The sequence below is a fragment of the Chlamydotis macqueenii genome, chromosome 2, assembly GCF_036417535.1.
Source record: "Chlamydotis macqueenii isolate bChlMac1 chromosome 2, bChlMac1.mat, whole genome shotgun sequence".
Taxonomy (NCBI): Eukaryota; Metazoa; Chordata; class Aves; order Otidiformes; family Otididae; genus Chlamydotis; species Chlamydotis macqueenii.
In genome coordinates, this window is record NC_141557.1 from 67,717,468 (window position 1) to 67,739,934 (window position 22,467).

General features: G+C 46.0%; 1 protein-coding gene across 2 annotated transcripts in view; it reads left to right on the plus strand.

Moving 5' to 3' along the window:
* Positions 1-18,209: 18,209 nt before the first annotated feature.
* The window catches only part of JARID2 (jumonji and AT-rich interaction domain containing 2), a 225,360-nt gene continuing 221,102 nt past the window's right edge, over positions 18,210-22,467 (plus strand). The window contains exons 1-2 of one of the 2 annotated variants that reach the window (XM_086740168.1): positions 18,210-18,291; positions 19,470-19,529. In XM_086740168.1, the coding sequence (XP_086596294.1) occupies positions 19,485-19,529 (45 nt within the window). In that variant the 5' untranslated portion in view covers positions 18,210-18,291; positions 19,470-19,484. Of the gene's footprint in view, positions 18,292-18,597; positions 19,530-22,467 lie in introns of those variants that run through there. The other variant, XM_086740167.1, reaches the window with a different exon arrangement.

Sequence of the window (22,467 nt, forward strand, 5' to 3'; positions counted from 1 at the left end):
GTAAAGAAGGCAGCAACCATAATGTGGGAAGATGGGAACACACTGGAGAATTCCTGGAGTCAGTTTGTACTGGGTAGCAAAAATGTCTACTAACACTGCTCAGCAAAAAGGAGATGCATTGTAACATGAGCCTCTCCACCGTTCCCTGAACCAGGACTTTCAGATTACAAACATTCGAAGCTATTAAGAAAAAAAAAAAAAAAGCTTCTTTGTAAGTTTGATCAAAAGTGATGAGAATTTCTCTTGTTAATTTCTAACATTCCCTATGCAATTGTACATACTATAATATGCAATTACTCCCCAGAAACCGACTAGAAGCAGGGAAAAAGGTATACATCTTTTCAGAAGCAGGTATATCCATGAACTATCCATGAACAAAAGTCTTCTGGAATATACTTGGAAGTTATTTTATTTATTAAAAGCATGATACTTTGATAAGAATTGCTGGATGACATGTCTGCTTTCTGTCCAATTCTCAACTTTTACCCATCAAAGAGTAACATACAGTGAGGTCCAGTGAATTAGGCATTTTTGTCCTGAAAAGCAAAATTGACTGCTCAGCCTACAGTCCTGTTTCCAGATTCTGTAACGAGAAGCACTGGTAGAAATTTTCTAAGAAGAGAATGATTTCCCATCAAAACACTCTAGCCAGAGACTGAGGATGCCAGGCTTCCCGGTTTTCCTGGCTCCATATCATATTGCCAGGTAGGCAACTGGAGGCTCTATTGCATTTTTGAAAATATGGGGCATGCCAGGTATGGAAATGGTTCTGTATTTAGCGGTGCAATGTTACAGAATATACAATAGACAAAGATAGTCCAGCTTCAGAGTGTGTTTTTCTGCAACTTGAAACGAAAACCTTTCCCAAAGTCAAGCTTGTCCTTTTTCTTACTTGGTTACAGCACACACCAATACAGTCTTCATAAAATAAAAGCTTCATTGACTGCAGCAATTGGAAATTACACAAGTAACATTTTAAATTGCAGCCTACGCAAAGCCCTCTCTCTGGAAAATCCTTTGATGGCTAACCAGTGTTGCTGAACTTCCCACATACCCTGAGCATACTCCTGAACGTTGCTCCTTCGCCTTGTGAAACGGAACATTTCCAGTCCCGCCAAATTCAATTGTTTTTGTGAGTTCCTGGGCTTTTATCCCTCTGGCTAAGGGAGGCCCAAAGGCTCAGCAGGAGACAAAGGCAAGGTGCTGATGGCCCAGCGTGCTGCCATTGTGTTAGCAGCTCTCAGGTGACAAGTGAATGCCTTATCTTAAGTCATCCTTTCCTATGGCTTCTTTTTTTTCCCCCCTGCCCCCGGAGAGTTGGCTGGCTGGCTGGCTCCTCTTCCAGGAGGCCTCAATCAAGTTACATCAACATATTCCTAGAATTAACATACAAAATCTAGGTCAACATAAGGTGTTCCTACATTAATCCCACACTTCAGTAGATGATGCTGTTTTCTGTAGTCAAAAATCAAACTACTACCAGTATAAATTATTGATGGAGGTGGTGGACTTCATAATCTAAGCACACCCATGCTCCTGGGAACTACCAGTGAAACAGCAAAGAAAGAAAACCACTTAAGATTGCAGAGGTAAACACTGTCGTTCAGAGTTTACTGCATACTTTGGCTATAATTTTACCAATTTCAATTCTATCTGCCCCCTTTGATTTCTAAGATGCTATTTTCATAACTCTGTATACAAATGTGTGTGCAAATGTGTGCAAATTGGTATTTCAAACACACAGAAGCTGCACTGAAAGCTGTGGTGCGATTTTTGTAAAAGTAGATCATGAAAGCCATTGTTTTCTTTTTCACTCCTAAAAAAAAAATACATTCATACATACATACATATGTAGGTAAGCATTATGAAATCTTAGCACAATTCACCTACCCACTATCATTCTTTCCTTACTTGCTTCAATTAAAGATAAATTAAGAGATCCATGGATGTATCTTGAGAAAAAAATATTTAATAGAAATATTTAATATTAAAATTATACCTACAATGACAGTATGTGGTAACTTGGGCTTTTGATTTTGATTCTGAAGTTCTTAGCCATTTCATACGGCAGGATATTCTTGCCAAAGCGTGCATCCAAACTGCAGCAGTAATTCTAAAATGTTTAGTAGTGTGTTAATGAAAAAAGGGGCTATTTCTAGCCTAATTTTGTGTCCCTAGCGATGACAGTAGATATATTCCCCAAAATATACCGATAAAAATTAGAACACTTATTTTATCAGAAGAGAAATACAAATCAACATGCGTGGATAGTTTACTCATAAATGTAGCTACCCTTGAATCACAATTATTTTTATTTTAGCATTTTTCTTTCCAAGATCCTGGCTTTTTGTAGGACTCCGCAAGATCGTGTTTTTGCCCTGCCTCTCCCTTTTCTTCTACTGTGTAACTGCCTTATACAAAGTGATATTTGTATGCCAGCAGGTAATATGTTTATGGAGTAGTCACCCAGACCTGACAAGTACGGTAGTGTATTTCTTCTGAAAATTGCCCAAGGTGGGGTTATTTCGTCTGCCTTGACAAATTGTATATGCACTACCCACATTATACTGTCATATCTACCTTAGGTTCATCAATATCTTATTACTGATGCTGTTGTTTTCAAATCTAAATACGGTACAGGGAAAGCAAGCAAACACACAAACAAACCTATCTTAGCAATAATTTTAAAAACAATGCCCGAAATAATAATGCTGTACAATAGCCTTGAGTAATTTTTTATAGCCGTGTTCTAATTCTTCAGAGAACAGAGAGGAGAGCTTTGAAAAGCTGCTAATAGACCATGAATTTGCAGCAGTGTGGTTCACAGCTAAACACACTCCCACTTCAAGCTTGGGCAGGAAAAAAAATGAGGGCACCACAGAAGTGAATTAAAAATCATGCAAACAGTCCCAGCAGCAACCAGGGCAGTAGCAGCTTATAGGATCAGCTTCATTTGGCAGGGTGCCCATCATACCACGACCTAAGAGGACCAGGGCAAGAGGATATCTTATGGCTTGCAAAAAGAGGATGGGGTGGGCTGCAAGGAGGAGGGATGGAAGCAAAAGAAACATCTTTTAAGCTTATGTTTAATGTACTCGTTTTACAGAAAACTAACAGCAAACTTTTAGGTCCTTAAAATGAGAGTTCTTCTGTAATTTATTTTAGACTGTAGATAAATATTCTCTCTGGATCAGCTGTGCTACTTGGAGAGATTACTCTCACAATGCCCCTCCGCCTGCCTGGGGGTATTGTCCCCTCAAATCTCCCAAAGATGTCATGTGTCTGGTCCAAATGAGATGGTGGTTCCATGACAGTCTAATCCCACCTAAACTGGGGCTGCCTCCAGCCCCAGCTGCTGCCCTCTCCCATGCCAGCAAGGATGCTTGTCTGATCCCACACTGAACTGGTTTGCAAAACACAGAACTAACAGGAAAAATCCTAACGCTCTCCTGCCAGTTCAGCTCCCTGTGGAGTGAAACAAGCACTAGCGCTGGTGCAAGAGATGGGGTGGGGATATACGTGATGCAAAACCAGGCTGCAACAGCTCTGGATTGGATCAGCTTAAACCATCTTGGAACCACACTCCAGGCTGGGCTAGCCAACGCCTGTTATTTAAACTGCTTGTGCTGACCTAGCTCTTTCTGCCTGGCTCAAGTTTGGGAGTGGTCCTAAAAAGAGCTGGCTCCCCAGATCTGAAGGGGTGGCAGCCTCCCCTTGCTCTCAACTAGCCATTTCCTCAGACAAACCTGTGCACAGGGTTTTGTGGAAATGGCCTTGCGTGATTCATGAACCTACAGGGAGTTACTGCGTTCTTGTGGCAGGACAGGCATTGGTGTCCTCCGTGTTGAGCTGGGGGAAGCTCCCTCTCAGGAGCAAAGCCAAGCTCCCAGGCATGCCACAACAGCCAGGGCACTCTGGGAAGGTGTGATGAACTACTGGGATCCAAACCCCATGTGGCAGATTATTTGAATGTAGAGAGATGCCAAGGGAAGATAGTAAAAGGGCCACATCAAAGTCTATCTGGAAACTGAAATAATTTCTCCCCCTTTCTGAAGTTTACCAGGCTTTTAATCAGATCCTGAGTGGTAAGGCAGTAAGCAAAGTGGTTTGGTACTTGCTGACTTGTTTGCACACATCATCATGTATGATACGTGCATGCTGGCACGTTCAGAGATGAGAAGGAACACACAATATCATATGGCAAGCATGTAATTAAGACAGTTTTCCTAGCTCCAAAGGTCAACTGCTTCTTTCCAGTAGAAGCTGTGGAATAGTTTAGAACCAAAATTCTGGAGGGCAGAATCAAGGATACCCAAATTAGCCACTAGAGAGGGAGAATATCGTACAAGATATACCTTGTGTGTTTTCTTGAAAGGTGGGTTTAATTGCCAGCTCTTCTAGCCTTCCATCATCATCATCCCTTTAGTTTCACAAGTATTTAGATCTGCTGGACCCACATACACCAATAAAGAGCATAGTCTCCAAAGTATTGTGATAACAGACACATCAGGAACTGGAGCTGCTCAAACAGCAGTCATGAGGGCTGTATAAACAATTAAGAGAGAAAAAATTAATAAGTTCAAGGAACAAGAGAAGAAAGACTGGATTCACCAGGAAAAGCACTTGAGCTTCTGAGGGAACAAAGGGAGAAACCTGTTAAGTTAGAAGAAAACCCTGAAGCCACCTTTTAGATGCCAGGCTTGGTACTGGGAGGCAAGTCTGTACCTACAGGTTCCCAGCCTGTGACATTTCACTTACAGTAGCACATCTGAATGGCTGAGTGATGTGCCTTGTGAAAGCAGCGGGAGTAACACTGCTCAGATTTCAAATTGTGTCAGGCAGGAAAATATCTTAATAACCTGAAACTACTGCAATGTTTTCTGAGGGGAAGGGACGTAAATTGAAAACATTTATACTGGGAAGGGAAGGAGGAAGACAGAAAGATGTAGTCAGAGTTAAGTTCAGTAAAGCAAAAAGTCTAATCTGTATCTGTGCAGAACTGCTTACTGGGGTGAAGACTAGAACTAAAATTACTTTTTTAATAAGTAAAACTCTTCAGCTTGTTGTCGAATGGCTAGTTATTGTTTATTGCTTTATTGTCAGATGCCAATTTATAACCTGAAAGTCTTTGAGTTGAGACCGCTGCCCTGCTCAGGGGACAATCCAGTGGCCAGCACAGAACTGCCCCTTAGGTGCACTTCATTTGTAACATAATGGAGATTTGCATGCTCTGTCGTAAGGGGAATGCTCCAAACTGTATTAACACTCAAGCCAAGAATGCTATCATCTGTTCTGCCCCCCTCCCCCCAAAACTGGATTGAGTTCTGCTTTTTCACTGATTCTCAGGAGAAATATAAAGATCTTCTCTGCCAGTTGCAGATGTGTTCTATTTTTTCCTTACATCAGAGCTTCTGAATCATTCTTAATGATAGGCGAAGGCTATTCATACCAAATGGGGAAGTTCTCACACACTATGATGATAAAGCATTTCATCAATTTGCAAAAAAAAAAAAAAAAGAAAAAAAAAAGAAGAAAACACTACCCACAGAACTGCAACATCACATCATCTGTGCTTTGCCTAATGTTCACCGAACAACATTGGAAGTTATTGAAGTGTCAGATAGTGATTTCATCATGTGTCAGGCCTCCCACTAATAAATGATTCATCTTTCTCAGTACTGACACCTCAAAGAATTAAGGAGGAGAAGAAAGAAATCCATAAACTTTAAAGTGAGAAGTACTCTTACTGATATTGTACTTCCCAAGTAAACAGAAGCTTACGCACATACTAAGAATGTGTTTAGAATGTGACCTTCCATTTATCTGAAGTGTACTTTTAAGTTTTAAAAGTGAATCTATTACAGGAAAAAAAAGGTAGCATGGAATTCCATGTATATTCCACCATAATACACAGAGTTAATTTGCTCAGTTTACAAATACGAGATTTCACACACGCACACAGACAGCGCTTTGTGAACTGAAACTAGAACTGGGAAGAAATCTTTTCTGGTTTATATAGCAGCGATTAAAGTGTGTTGGTAACAATAAGCCTGCCCCAACCTCCGAGTACTGATTACAGTTGTAAAAGCAAATCTAGCTCCTCTTGAAGGCAAGGAGGGACTTACAATTGATTCTAATGGAAATGGGAATGGAAGGAAATTTATCATTTTAATAGGAATTTACATAATCGTTCTTTGATGCTTCATAAAGCCAGAACGTCTCTCATTGACGGCAGTAGCTCTACTGGATGAACGGGACTAACTAGTAATCCAAACTTATTTCTCTCGGGAGGTATGAACTTAAATACAGACCAAACCCAGGCAATGTACTTAGCAAGACACTACCATTTTTGCTTGGTTTGCTAGGACATTGACGTTTGCGTAGTCATACACTGGGTTCCAGTTTTGTTTTGGTTTTTTTTTTGGTTTTTTTTATTTCAACGCAATACAGTATAGATACAAAGGTCTCAAAATTCCTGCATTCTTTGTAAAAAATAAACAGCTAAGAGAAGAAAGAGATTCTAAAAGTGTCCTAACTGGGGGGGGGGGGGGTGCGGGGGGGGAAAGGTTGTAACATGAATTTAAACTTCATTAAAGAATATACATGAGAGAGAGATCTAACAAATGACTCCACTGTAGGAAAAAAGAGACAATTGTAATTCACTATGAAACCATGAAACATTGACCTATCGAAAACCAGGCTTTGCTGGTTCTGTTACTAATAGAGCTCCTTTGGCTGTAGTAGGTTTTTTTTTTCTCATCAAAACAGAGTATTATAAACAAAACACTTCAATCAGTAGACTCAAAGTTGGAGAAGCATATGGATACAGAATTTATCCCACTTGATTCCTCTCCTGGAGTAGGGAAAAGAATTAGATGAAGATGATAAAGTTTGGACTTGGACTAGGAGACCCATTCTCAGCAAAAAATAATTAGGCTGGTAGGAAAACTGCTGGAGGCAGAAAAAAGCCACAAACCCCTGAGACCTCAAGTCCTAGGCAGGTACTTACTTCTTTGGCTCAGTCTGAATATGTATGCCAGAGATACGAACATGACGAATGGAGTGCTTACAAGCAGTAATACACAAAAGCAAATTACTCTTTGCTGTTCCCGCCCTTTTGTTTTGGTAGAATTAATTTGGGCATACTGGGTAAAGATGATGTCCAGTTTCTCCATCAATTTGATTTAGCATGACCTCTTCACTGTCAGCGGAGGAATGTAAAAGACGGCAGTGAACATTTCTATGTAGGAAAGTTTACATGGCTGAGGGGCAGGACTCCTAGACGATCAAAAAGAAAATAAAATATTAAATACTTAAAACACTTTTACCATGAAATCGCCTTCTCCCCCTCCCCCCATCCCCTCCATGTTAAATCAGGTAGAAAAGTGTGATAATATTAAGGCTTAATCCAATTTAAATAAATTATTTTCTTGTAAATGTTAAAACAATCATTACATGCATCATTTAGCCCCTCCTCTGCCCATAGTCTTAAATTATGCTCCATTATATCCAGATGGAAAAAATATGCAGAAATGTTTCTTAAACATCAGAAATTTTGTTTTTGATTCTATTCAGAGGTAAAAATCATTAAGGAGTCCTAGGAAAAAAGAAAAAACAAACTTAAAAAGCATTATGGGATTTTGTGTAGCAAACTTAATTAAGAAATTTCTTTGCTAGGTTACCAGCAATATTTTATTACAAGCTTAAGGTATAAGATTGTTATAGGTCTCTGTCATGCTTGGCAGCAGAGAAAGAACACATGCAAAGAACAATCTTGTTCTTACAATTAATTACAAATGTACAAATGAGCGATATATCAGACCCTGTCTACACCGCATAGTCATGCACTTACAATCCTTTCATCATAGTTATTAAAAAGCATGCTTTGCGTCTACAGTAGCTTGATACCACATCACAGCCATGGGTAGTTACGTTTATTCACGCACAGCTACCACCAACCAGAACTGTATGTATGTGTCAGTGCATTTGAGCAAAATCTGCACCAACAACCAGTAGTGCAGGTCTCTTCAGCTAGGTTTTTTTTTTTTTAAGGGGGCAGTCTGGAAGCAAGATAGGAGAAGACAAGCCAGAAACGCATGGGTGGCAAGGGGCAGGTGGTGACAGACAGCAGTCTTCAGCCACCAGCCATTCTGGGTCAGTTCATGCAATGACAATCACCCAACCCATCCTGTTTATCTCACACATTCTTAATGTCCCAAAACACATCTGCCACAGAAGGGGTGAGGAATTTTCTCACTACTGGTAACATAAATGGCAGAGGAGAAAACACTTGAGTCCTAGGCACTGCAAAGCCCCCGGCTGCCGGTGGGCCCCACAGCTGACCCTTGCAGGGACCCTCACTTGCGGTCTGAGGATTGTCACTGGAAGAGCCCTGCAAGAACATCTCTGCAGCATAGCAATCTGCAGCATGCGGGACAATGAGCAACAAGACACTGATAAATTCTCGTAAGTAGAGAAGTCCACCCTAACTCCTCCCTTCAGAAATCTCAGTTCATCCATCTGGGTTACTGGACCGTGGTAAAGCCGAGTCTGAGTCTCCAGCAAGGGTGGAATACAGATAGATACAGAAGAAAGAACAGTTCAAAGGGTGTTCACTTCAAGATTGAACCAAGTCATGAACCAACCAGAAATCTCTGCTACAGCTACAAGAACACTGGTACCTACAGACACCCGTCCCTGCAGACACAGGACTAACTACACATTGCTCAAGGCTTATAACACTGATCTCCCAGACAAGATGTAAAAATCACCACTCTGCTTCTCTCTCTCCAGGCCAGCAGAAGATATTTTGTCTTAACCTCACACCTTCAGTTCGTGCTTCTCCCTAGGAACATTTGTTTCAGTCAGCTGTCCAAAGCCAGTCCTAGCCGTGAGACTGAATAACACCAGTCTCACTGAAAAGCGTTTCAACAAACCCAAACCACTGCAGCTACGAGCACGTAACTTGCCAGACAGTTTTACTGGTTATAGAGGGAATTCCAGTCTTTGACTCACAGGTAAGTAAGAGTGTTCCCACACTGTTTCCTCATCCATATAATTCCCTTGTCCTGAACTGTTTGCTAAGAAAGCCTGAGATTATTTGTGTTACGTTCCATGCAGAGAAACTACAACATACAAACATATAATTATATAGTGACGAGGTGCTCCAGTTCCAAAAAGCCATAACTTCTAAACAAGACTACCTTGCTTTTAAAATTCATCTTCCCTGGTTCACAAGAAGAGCCATCTCATGGCCCAGATAGGCAAGAGGACATATTATGGTTTATGTTATGATTACATAAATTACCAGGCACACACTTGCTAGAAAGGGCTACCAGGGCTGATGCCCACACTTTTCATGACAGCTACAGGTGTCATGTTCTCCTGTCAACCGATGGGAGAATGGTAGAGGAACTCAATATGACAAGCATATTTTTAATTTGCAGGCAACACTGGCAGTGTGAAAACTTTTTCATCAACACAACTGACTGGGTACACGTATGCTGCAAAGCTGGCTAAACCGCTTTGGGTACTAGAGGCAGACTTGGCTTTCTGCACTAATTTACCACTGCAAAGAAGTAATCTAAGAGCAAACATACTTTTCAGTGGGATAAACGAGCACATCCAGACCCCTCTACCTCAACAGCTAGAGTGCCAGAGCTACTCACGTTGGCCTGCTCAAAGCTAGCTTTGGTGCCCTTGCAATCTGTAATATAGATCTAACCTTTGTTTTTTGGAAACGCCACAGGCAGAGCGGCTTCCACCTCACTGTCCTGCCTGTAGAGCTGCGGGGAACCATCCCTACAGCAGATCTGGCAGAGATCAACTGGAAAAGGGAAGAGAGGAGATCCCGGGATGCTGCCCATGGGGCCTGCAGAGCTGCGTGTGTACTTCTGATCCTGGGGAAGCAATAACCTGATCAGTGCTTTACACAGGCTTCAAAAAACTTGTTTCCATTGTGACCAGATATGCACTTTAACAAACAAACTTTAATAAAACAAACAATTAAAAAAAAAGCCAGATCCTCTCACACAGCATTCCCCACAAGCCAATTATGCAGAACCACTCTCGTGGGCCAGCGAGCAATCTCTTGGCAGGCCAGGCACCAAACAAGAGTGGAGCCCGCCACGGCTGCTGGGCAGGATGGGGCTGGGCCCACCGGGGCTTTGAAATAGAACAAACAGCTTGTTCAGCAGATAGCTATTTCTTCGTGGACTGATCAGCAGGCGGCATTGTGAAAGCTGTTTGGCTGGTGACTTGAGCAAGCTTGCTGCCTTCCTAATGTGTTGTGTCCACATCAGTGAAGGAGGCAAATCTTAAGCTGTACCCAAATTCCTTAAGAGTTACAATGACATGACCAACACTTGGTGGGGCCATCCTTTCTCTGCTGTCGCTGATATTCTACAGCTAATTCATTTTTTGCCACGACTCACTCATGCCCAATATCCTTAATCTACAAACACTCAAGGACGATAATTCAGCTTTATTATCCATATTCCCTGAGCTCGCATTTCATAAAGTATAAGCACATTCAAGAAAAGAATGATTCCTAAAATAGACAGGCGTCTACATTTCCACCCTCTCTTCAGGAAAGCAGTTATAAAACACAGGTCCTACAGGTCCTTGTAACACTTAAAATTGCTAACCTGGACCTCTTGATAGCAGCAAGCAATATCTTCAGAAGTAGCTGGTGTTTTATCTTAGCCTCTCACACTAAGCTACTACATACCATCAACTGTGCTTATATAGGCACTGCAGTGACAGAAGACATAGCATGAACCAAACAGCAATTAGAGCACAAATTCTGTCTCATATCAGCAGAAGACTTTGAAACTGCGCATCCAAAGCCAGCACATATTACAAATTCAATAAAAACAGAGACCACCAATGGAGTTATTATAATCAGCTATCACAAACAAGAAATAAACACACCCAACTAGTATCAGGCCTTTTCTATGCTGTCACTGAATTGTCTGATGAGCTTCCTTATTATGACAATAATTGCTGTCTCTGTCCTTTCAGTATGAGCCACCACTATGTGTGTGTTACTCGATTATTTATAAACCTGACCTTTTATTAAAAACACAGCTTCCATTGTGCTCAAAATTAATTCTACTTGGTTGTAATACAAATGATGTTTCAAATGTGTGAAATTTATGGTCAGTTACAAGGCAAAATGGTGGCTAAACTTTGGCTAGTAAATTGGAAGCCAGCAGTGATGACCTTGGCAGCACTGGAGCTGGGCTTGAGGCCTTATTCACCACTTTTCCACACTACTTGTTAGCTAGAACCAGCTCTGGGCAACTGAGCTGATTTTTTTTTTTTTTTTCCCCAACAGGAAAACTGAGTGCATTCTATGCTTGAGAGAAGCATCATTACTGCCTACAAAGATGGACTCCAGCATGCCACATCTCATCTCAGAGCCATATGTACTTTCTCTCTCTGCAAATTAAGCCACCTCAAATAAGAAAAGATTATTTCTTTCCCAGAAAGGCCTCCGTGTTCCCTGCTGCTAAGGCAAATGGCCCTGGAAGAGAGGCTCTGCCCAGACTGAGCTGATGTGCAGACAGGAAAGGCAGACATGCAAATAACAGGTTTGTGGGGTGGCAGTGGCTGAACTGGGAGCCTCTGGAGCCTCCAGTCCACCCTGGAGCACAAAAACCTGTGCTGCCTCTTCCCTTCCTCCCCTAAAACCACCAAACAACTTCTAGAACGAAGCTAACTCTTGCCCCTTTCTCGCTACCTATTCCCTGCGCCTTTCCCCAGTCCTTTCTCCCTTCCCACTGCCTATCTGTGTCTCTATGCTCACACCAGTTCTACCCTCCACCTTCCCCTCTCAATTTACTCCACTTTCCCACGCCCCTAGCCAAGAACGAAATGCCAGCAAGTCAATGATCTTTCCCTCCCCTGCTCCAGCACTGCTCCATGCCTCTTCTGACTATGCTGGGCTCCCTTGGGAAAAAGAAACACTGCCATGTTCCGTCCACTTCTGCACACGCTGCAGTGTCTCATGTCAGATTGGGCTGGCCTACCATTGTATAAAGGGAAGGGCAGAGGTGGGCATGAAGAGATCCTCCCCTTGTCCATCTAGCCAACGTTATCTTCTGATCAACATCTAGTCTATGCTGGTCCAATGAGTTTGATCTTCCCCACAGCTCAAAGTAAGGATTATGCTTTTCGTAAGGCTGGAGGGGGAAGAGAAGAGGAAGGAAGAAACATAAACTTCAAATCGCCGAAGAGGAGGAAGAAAGGTGGGATGAAGCATTTAACTCAGGTCCCCTCTTCCACACACTAAGACACACTCCTGTTCCCCACACAGAGCTCTTACTTCAGTGCAAAAGCATCTTACTTTAACGTAATTAACTGGTTAAAATTACCAACTCAACTAAAATAGTTCACATTTGTGCAAAATAACAGTTTGTGCAGTAACTTGCACTGAAACAAAAGAAGTTCACAGCAATTTGATAATTTTTGTTCAAGCTTGTGTGCCTCAAGGGTTACTGTCCCCCAGTCCTATTTCTCAACAGAGGCGGGCAACTAAGCAAACTGCAGTAAATGCTGAACAATGTGGCAAGGACAAGCACCCTTACATTGCCAGCTGTAAAAAGCAGTGAAATAAAACGTGAAGAAAAGAAAAGCTGACATAGTACTAAATTCAGCATAGAAAAGGCAGACAAAGAGCCAAATGAAGAGATACTGCTTTTTCTGCTGTGCTCGCACTGAGAACATCGTGACTGTCCATGAGTGCTATGTTTTCATCAGTTCTGTGAGCTGAAGCAATATTAGCCCCATTTTACAGATTGTAAACTGAGGCAGTCAGAAATTAAGATGTGATGTGTCTCAAAGTACTTAAAACTCGATTCTTGCTAGTACTAATAATTGCATATTCTTTTGAGTGTTCAAAGGAGACAGCTTTCAGCAGCCTTTGGTGCAGATGCACACGTGTAGTCTTAAGAGAATCCATAAAAAGAGGAACACAATGCAAGAGCTACAACAGGAACACTTTAGCAACCACAGACATTTATTTCCCCATCTCCTCTTCTACAATTTCAAGTGGGGGAACAAAGTATCCTGCACACTAGGAGATCTGGATCAAAGAGCTATGATGGTCACAAGTCACAACTCATCACCCACCTGACAACTGTAGCTATTTATGTACAAATTAGTAGTGCTGACCTGGCCACTATTAAAAGATTGATGTAAATGGCTTATCCAGCATCGCACTCCTTGGCAGAGAATCAACTTCTCCAAAGCAACATTCAGCTGCCTTAACAATGAGATTATGTCTTCCCTTCTTGCATTCATAGGAACACAGGAGGGTAAGAGTTCAACAGACAACACTCCCCTTCAGCATGCACTCTAATTCATCCCCAGAGCAGACTCGTTTAATACACTGAATAAAAACCAACCATCCTATGGAGGGGGGTGGGGAAGGTATGCAATATATTTTAAGATTATTACAAAGCAATATATAGATGCATGGATGGAATTAAGATTGCATAAGCATTTCCCAATTCTGGCATTTTGTAACTTCTGAGTGCTTAACTTAGCCACTTTAATATCCTTTCACTCTGACCATCTGTGTAGTGTCTGTCTGCACGTGTACATAAGGCTGCCTCAAGGATCCTGGAGATGCTAGGCACCGTGTCTCAATTGCCCAGAGGACTTGAAATCACAGGCATAAATCTATGTTGCACGAATCCAGCCTCTCTGTGTACGTGATACAGAATCCGCTACACATGTAGAGCTTAACTGCATGATGGCAGCTGTTTGTTGGGAAACCCTTAGGCCCAGAATGCAAGACACCACCTTGCGTGTACACTGCCTTACTATGTTGCATGGTCATTATGTTTGCATTTTATGTATATATTTAACAAGCGTGTACTTTTATGCATATATTTAACAAGCAAAAAAGGTTGTGGGGAAGTGGCCAAACATATTGGCAGCAACTGGCAACTCATATCTCCATTTCCCTAAGGGAACAAATAAAAGGAAGTTCTACTTCATTCATACACAGCAATAGCCATTTTTCTCTTAGATACATATCTTTAATACTCCAATATTACAGTAACATGCTATGGGACTTGTAAGATCAATGCAAAACACTAAGGCAGAACACAAATACGGGAAAGACAGGACGTAAAACATGACAGAAAGAGGAGGGGGAACTCAGATTAGGGGATGTGGACACTGGAACGTCAAGTCTAGACACCAACTCAAGGCAGTGGCAAGGTATCCATAGGCAGAGGTCCCTCTCTGATGGTTTCACATCCTTCTTACCTACTACAAGAAAGAGTCAGCCGCCTGTGATAAAGTTTTGTCTTCTCAAACACAAAACAAAACATGGTATACATAAATAGTGTAGATATTTGTGGCACAAAAAGCTACTCTGTAGGAACGCTTCTGGATTTTACAGACTTGGGGGTCTACTTTTATATCCAGGAAGCCATTCAGACCTCAAAAAATGCAAATTCCCTGTGCATTACTGCATCTCCACAGATCGCCAGCCTGATTCTAGGGCTCTAAGGAAGTTCTGTATCCCACAGTGCAAAGCTAACAACCCTCTCCCACCCTCATCCCTCTCAGTGTAAAACATTTTGTTTTATCCTCACAAGATATTACATCTCAGAATTCAAAGTTGCATCCTTTTCTGATGCTGAAAACCTGTTCAACGCTGGAGAACTTAATCTTGCCTTTTCTGAGGCAGGCATAATTCAGGTAAATACACCACAGTTCAGGAAAAGGTATCCAGAAGTTATTTTTATGAACTGGTAAGCAGCCATCTGTCCACAAACAATCACAGCCTGCCCCTAAGACAAGGCTCCTTTATGGCTGAACTTGTCTGGCATCATGCCCTTTGTTTGCTGAGTGGTGAATTATGGCTCATGAATTCACCCCATGTTCTTTCTGCCTTCCCCGTACTGCTTGTGCCTATTGTTTTTTCTGTTTGACCAAAAAGAAGAAACAACAACAAAAATGAAATGGTTGTGCTTTGGTTTATATCAGATCCTAATTTTCCCTACAAACTAAATATGCTTTTTAATTTGTTTTGACAAGCAACCATACCAGGATCTTCCCGTTTACCTTCCTGAAAATCTTGCCCCAGAACTCTGAGGACACCACAAACCATTTTGCATGTGCATCTGCCTTCCAAGTTTGAAAGTGTCAAAAGAAGTAGTCTCTGATTAAAAACCAGAAGTGCAGTCATACATAAGCCAGCTACGATGAATGTTCTTTTCCTATAACCTCAAAGAGATTTTATCTGCGTTGAGATGTGAAGTAGGCAAGTATTATGAAAGCTCTGGCAGCTGGAGAGGTATCACCAAGGTTCCTTCTAATGAAGCTTCCTCTCACTTTTCACTGTGTGTACTAAAAGATTATCTTATGTGCTAGAAAGTGACCATTTCACCTCTTCCTCAGAGATAACTGCTGCTAGGGTATTTAGCATACACAAGTCCAAATGCACAATGCATAAAATGTGTCATTATCATGCAAAGAAATAATCCACCATATCATCACTCTCCCCTCCAAAAAAAAAAACCCCACCAAAGCTTTTTGAACAGTATCATATGTCAGACCACTGAGCCTGTTCTGGGCTTTGTGGGTTGCTGAGAAAGTTGACTCTGGGCAGTGATAAAAACTAACTGTGAACACACAAATACAGTTTTGGGGCTCCTTTAAAAATCTGTGCAATTCCTTGTAAAAGGATTACGTACAACGAAGAAATTAATGAGAAACAAGGAAACTCTACCATGCTAACGTTAAGTCACTTCTCAAACGTTTTCAAGGTACAATACAGTTGGAAGTGGCCAGGATAAAACTCACTATCAAATCAGAAAAAAATGGGACCCAATGTAATAGCAGCTATTCTAGCAGTAACTCCTGTTGTATCAGCATTTCACTGATTTTGTAAACCAGTTTAGCTTCAGTATTTAAAAGGTCAGTCTCCAAAATGCACGCAAGCTAGAACTGAAAGGCAAGATCTAGCAGAGACACATGATACTCCGCACATACATAATACGATGCTCTGTAAAACAGGACACAAATGTAAATAGAGCCACGGATCTATGGGAAAGGTTTCTGCTACCCTGCCTCGAGAAGAAAATTCATTAGTTTGCACTGACAGTAAGCTCTTGTTCAACACATGGCACAAAAGCCAGTAGCAAACACAGCAACACTGAGACTTAAGCACACTCAGGAAGTGATCTCCAAAGTGTGTGTGCGTGGGAAACAGTTGGTTTTGCTACCTTATGTTATTTGAGAAAAGCCAGGTAGGCTTGCTACAAGAACCTTTTGCTCGATTGTTGACTTAGAAATACACAAATGACTATATTGTCTCTTCTGGCTTTCCAAAACATCTCCTGAAGAGAGACAGAGTGTCACAGACTCATCATTATTAATTGAAGAAAACCTGAGACAAAAGTGTTTTCTTCCAAGTTGGTCCTAGACCTTCAAGCTATATAAACAACTTAATAAAAGAGGGCAGAAAGTTAAACAGTCCTAAAACAAATGTGCATATTTCCAATTTAAAGGAACAAACATCTCTCTTCAGACTTAGAAATAACATATATTTTCCTACAGGAGGCCTAAAGAAAGGGCTTAAAAAGATTACTTTGATCACAAGTAGTTTTACCGTAGAAGTTTAATGTTGGATGAGGCCAAGCACAATTTTTCTCAGTTTAACTTTTCACTAAATAAGACTAGGGGGAAAAAAGCTCCAAAATAAATAGTAGTAAGCACGAAGAAGTGAAAGAAATATGAAGAAATTATGATGTAACTTGATTTTTTTAATTTAGTGTCTTAAACATTATTTGCATCCTACTTCTAGAGCAAAGGGAGAGCACTATGCTCACTTATGTATGTGAGGAAGGATGGCCTCATGGTTAAGACTGAAGACTAAGAACCAGTGACTGAGATTCTGGGAAGTCCTGGGTCTCCTGCTCTCCTGACTTTAAGCACAGACACTAAATAGCCTTATGCAAAAGTTTTTTGCCCTTACGGGGCAGAGATAATACTCTCCAGAAGGGATGTGAACATAAACTGCATCTAGAAGACAGGGTAAAGTCCCTAAAGTATAACATAAATCTATGCATTGGCATAGAGGTATGCCACCTCGTAGTTTGCGGTGAGATGTACAGAAAAGCACAAATGCCAATCGAGTGTAGTGATACCTCACCAGGGAAATCATCAATTACTCTCCTTCCTCCCTGCCCCTGGAAGAGATGTAATCCATCATTGCAGAACTGTTGTGTTTTCTCTGAAGATGCACCTTCCAATTCCCGTTTTTTTTTCCTTTTTTTCTACTGTAAAAAAAAATATGAATAGAGTATTTGAACTTCAGCTTTCCAAATCCCATGAATGTCCAGCTAGTCCAATGGACCCAGCAGCCTCTCGGGGAGGACGCCCGCTGCTCCTGGGGAACCGCGGGGCTCTCGGCGGCGTGCCCCAGGCTCCGGCACAGCCGGGGACTGAACAGCCCACATCCACACAAAAAGGTCATTCTCCGGCCCGCGGGACCACCGGTCCGGCCGCCGCCCGAGTCCCGCGGGGCTGCCCAGCGCGGCGGCAGAGGCGTTTGGGAAGGAGGAGGCGCGACCTCGGGATACCTTTGAGGCAGGGAGCGAGGCTCGCAGGCCGCGGCCCGGCAGCCTGTCCTGAGCTGACACCGCCCGGCAGGCAGAGCGGGCAGGGCAAGCGGGCGGCCCCAGGGCCCAGCCCGCCGCCTCCTCGGCGGCGCGGCCCACAGACACGAAGTTTCGTGCCGCCGCTTCCCAGCCCAACCCAGACACATTAATCCCCGCGCTCTCCCGGCAGCCTCCCGCGGCGCCTGCCTGCCTCCCCGCTCCCTGTGAGCGATTCCCAATAAACTTCCCCCTCCCTTCCTCCCTCCCGTGCCCTCCCTTCGCCGCCACCATGCCTCATCTCCACCTCCGCACCAGCACCCGGCAAGGCCCAACCACCCCTCACGCAGTCACCCCCGCCCCCCCCCCCCAGACAGGGCAGAGATGGTAGGGGCGGGGCGGGGTGGGGGAGACAAGAAGGAGGGGGAAACCAAGAGGGAGAGGCGGGGGGAGGAAAGGATGAGCGTCGCGAAGGGGGTTCCTCGCGCAGCAGCCAATCGGCGGGGGGGTGAGGGCGGGCGGGCGCGCGCGGCACGCCGGGAGTTGTAGTTCTTCGCCGTCGCCATTTTGTGGCGAGGGAACTACAACTTCCCCGCCAGCAAGGACAATTCTCGGGCCCAAAACGGAGCCCCACCGGCGAGGCTAGGTGCTGCCAGCGCGGCGGGCCCCGGTGCGTGCCCGAGCCGGGGGGAAGCGCGGTGGGCGCAGGGACGGAGCGGAGGGAGAGCCCTCAACAGACGGGGGCGGGGAGGGGGGGGGGGGGAGAGGCTGTTGCGGGGCGGGGAGGGGAGGGGGGCAGGGCAGGGCGACCGAGCGTGCTGCGCGGTGAGGGACCGTCGCCAAACTCCCCGCTCGGGTTATGGCGCAGGGGCAGCTGCGACCTTGGCTGTCGGGTGGCCGCGCTTAAATGCTAAAAAAAAAAAAAAAAAAAAAATGAGGGGAGGAGGGGTGGAGTGGGGGGGGGGAGCAAAGGGAAGCGTGTGACGCTTAACCCGCATCAAGCGTGTAGGGAGGCCTGTTGCATGCGTTGAACGCAGCGGGGGCCGGGCGTTGCGGCTCCTGTCCCGCTTGGGAGTTAAGGCCAGGCCCTAAGCGGTGTATGTATGTGTGTGTGTGTGCGTGCGCCCGTGTGTATATATATATATATACAGACACGCGCGCACACACACACGCAGACATATATATTAAAAAAAAAAAAAAAAAAAAAAAAGAGCCAGGTCCATTTAAAGTTGCTGCCGGAGAGCTGCTCTCATTGGTTAGGGGGGAGCTGGAGGAGCGGAGACACACACGGTGCGCGCAGCCCTCGCTGCCGCCGCCGCTGCCGGAGCCGCCGCAGCCGGAGCCGGAGCCGCCGCCGGAGCTGGAGCTGGAACCGGAGCTGGAGCCGGAGCTGGAGTTGTCTCCGCCGCTTTCCCTGCTGCAGCGGCACAAACGTGACTTCCAGCGTTTTGGTTATTTATCGTCTCCTCTCGGCCCCTTTCCTTCTCCAAGATGTGACTACAGCTCTGACACTAAGGACCTGCAGCTCGCTTAGGTGGCTTGAGAAAAAGGGGATATCAAGGGCGTCGGTTTTTTTTTGTGTTTAGGGGGAAATTTTCCATTATAATGTTTCACTAAAGTGATTTTTTTTTTCCCCCCTTCGCATTCGTCTTTTTTTTTTTTTTTTTCTTTTCCGTCCCCCATTTCTCGGATTTATTGCTAGGAGAATCACATTGTGAGGAAAGAAAGTCGGATTACAAGATACCACTACAAACAACCCCCTTCCCCCAGGATTTTTTCGGTATTTTTATTTTTTTTTTAATTGTCGCGGCTTTAATTCATGAAGCAATTGTCCCCTTTTGCAATCAGAATTTGGATACCAGAATGAGCAAAGAAAGACCCAAGAGGAATATAATTCAAAAGAAATACGTAAGTGGTCATAACATCTATCGTTTGACTCCCAGTTTTAGGAAATGGCAGTGAATGTCAAGTTTATAGCTAATCCTGCGGCTGTAAGGCTTTCGAAACAAACGCGATCCTGAATTTTATTTTTTCTGTGGTGTGGTGGGGGAGTTTCAGAGGCCCCTTTTGACGGGGGAAGCCTTCTATCCAGCTTGGTTATAAAACCAGATTTGTGTAGCGATTCCTCCAGTGAATAAATGTATTGACCTCAAATGACACAATCATAATCTAGTTTTAGATGAAAGGCGGGGAGCTCGGGGGGCTGCCGCGATAACGCCACGGAACTGCATTTTCGAGCGGTTTTATTAATATCGGGCTTTTGCATGCGAAAGGAGGTGGTTGTGTGTGGTGTGTTGTTTTTTTGGTTTGTTTTTGTGTTTGTTTTTTTTTTTTTTTTAATCATCTGTGTGTGCCTGTCCCCGTCTGGTGAAGCGGTGGCTGCCGAAAGCCCTTTTAAGTTGAAAGCGGGTGTCTGGTCATGGCGAGCTCCTTCCTCGCACTACCACATCCCCATCCCCATCCCCTGCCCGCGGTCGTTCGCTTCTCCGCTTTGCGATGGGAACCAAACCGGTCGGGGAATCGTGTTACGGGGGGCGCGTTCCTTGGGATTGACTTTAATAACGGGGGGGGGGGGGTGTGTTGCGGCGGGGGGGGCGAATGGCTCGGTACAGTTTTGAAATAATTCATTCTGATGGCTCGAAAATTTGGGCTAATCCTGCGCAGCCCGGGCTGTGTTTCTGCCTCTCTTTTATTCGACCGCTTAACCAATCCCTTGTAATTGTCTAATCCTTTAAACATATAAATGTGGATGGGTAGTTGGATTTTTGTTCGTGCTCCAGTTACGTTTTGATTGGCATGGGGGAGTTTTTCTTTACGTTTGGAAAAACTGAGGGGATTAGCCAAATATGCAGTAGAGCGAATAATGATTTTTATCTGCGCGTTTAAAAAAAAAATTCTTTTTTGGGGAGGGGGGTATAAATCCTCGCTTTGGGGTGTGTTTGACGCGAGGCTTTAAAAGTTGTAGTTTATATCGCGCCTGTCGACTGTGCCGGTTTTTTTTTTCTTCCCTTTATTTTTTTTTTTTTTTTTTTTTCAGCGGGGGCTATTTCTTGGCAAGGAGGGTGACCTTCGGGACACTTTCCCTCGCTATTCTATAGATTTGGTAAAAACTGCAGTTGACTCCAGCTGACTGCCGCGATCGATTGCCCGCCCCGCTGAAACGCAGCCCGGGGAAGGCGGGGGGGGGGGGGGGTGAGGGGGGGGGCTGGAAAGAGGGGGAGGGGGGGCTGCGCGCTATTTCGGAGCTGCCCCCCCCCCCCCCCCCCCCCACTTTACTCCTCCGAAATTTCCGAATTAAAATACATCCGCATTGCAGAGGAGCGGGGAGCCCGGGGCCGGCGAGTTTAAAGTGTTGCATCGAAACGGGAACGGCGGGTGGAAAGTCTGGCGAAACACGCGAGGCGTCCACGTTTCCCAGGCAGGCAGACAAAAGCGGGGCGGGGGGGGGGGTGGGGTGGGGGGGTAGAAACCGCCGTGTTAATAATTAAGGGGGGGGGGTGAAGGGGGTGGGGAGGGGATCGCCCCAAACCGCTGCTTCCGCGGGGGGCGAACAATGCGGCGCCGCTCCCGCCCCGCCGGGCAGGGGCTGAGCCCCGCGCCCCGAGGGAAGGGGGCGGGCGGCGTGCCCTGTGCTCCCCGCTTCCAACTTCGCGGCAGCCCATTTTTTGTATTTTTATTTTTTTTTTAACACCCCCTCCCGCCCTCTTTCTCCCCCCTCCCTTTTTATTTTTGGCAGGGGGCGGGGGCAGCGGTGCCGGCGGGGCGCGCTGGCGGAGGCGGCGGCGGGGGCAGCAACAGGTTGCCGGGGCTGTGACGGGAGCCCGCGGGCCGCCGGCCACGCCGCCGCCCGGCCAGGTTCGCCCTACTCCCCGTGACGTCACAAAGGGAAGGGCCTGCGCGCCGCGGAATCTTCGTCGCCTCGGCGGCGCTCCGGCTCCCCAACACCCACCCCCCCCCGGCGTGACGTCAGAGCCGAGGCGGGCCGGCGGGGGCGGGGGCGGGGGCGCGGGGGGGGGAGGCCCCGGGGCAGCGCTCGGCGGCGCTGCGGGGGAGGGGGGCGGCCCGGCGCCGGGCCAGGTGAGCAGGTGCGGGGCCGCCCGGCCCGGCGCGGCCCGGCCCGGCCCTGCCCAGTTTCGGGGTGGGAGGTTGGCAACCGCCGCCCCGCGTGGCGGGGAGGGCCGGTCACGTCTCCCTGCGCGGGGGAGGGGAGCGGCGGCGTGGGGAAGCGGTGACACGCGTGGCACGTTTCCTCCTGCCCGTGACCTTCGGGCGCTGCGGCGGCCCGGCCGAGCCGCCGCCTCGCCGGTGCCAGCCGGGCCTTTTGTTGTCTGCCTTCGCGGCCGCAGGTGTCATCACCCGCCCCCGGGTCGGGGGCCGCAGCCGTGTCCCGGCCTCCGCGGGGGCCGCTCGTCCCGGGCTGGGGGCCGTTAACCTCCCTACCTCCCCCTCCCCCGTCGTTTTCCATCAGTCTCGGCCCCACGGGTGACACTCCGCAGCCCTGAGGCAGGCTTGCGGCCCGGGCCCCCGCCGCAGGTGAGCCGGGAGAGGCGGCGCAGGGAGCTGGCAGGGGCTGAGGCAGGCCTCACCTCGCCGGCCTCCCCTCCCCTGCTGCCGGCCCGCAGCGGAACGATAGCCCCCGGCCCCGGGGGCCCCTGGTGCTCCCACTCGTGAGGGGAGGGCTGCTCCGGGGGTGATGCCCCGCCGTGGGGAGCGAGGGTCCTGCCAGTTCCACACCGCCCCTTCCTCCGCTGCACAAGCACCAGGTGCTGCTTCCTTGGCCCCGCTCCTTAGCTCGCTGCGAGTTGTCATACCGGGAGCGGAGCTGGTTGAGGCTGCTGCTTTTTGG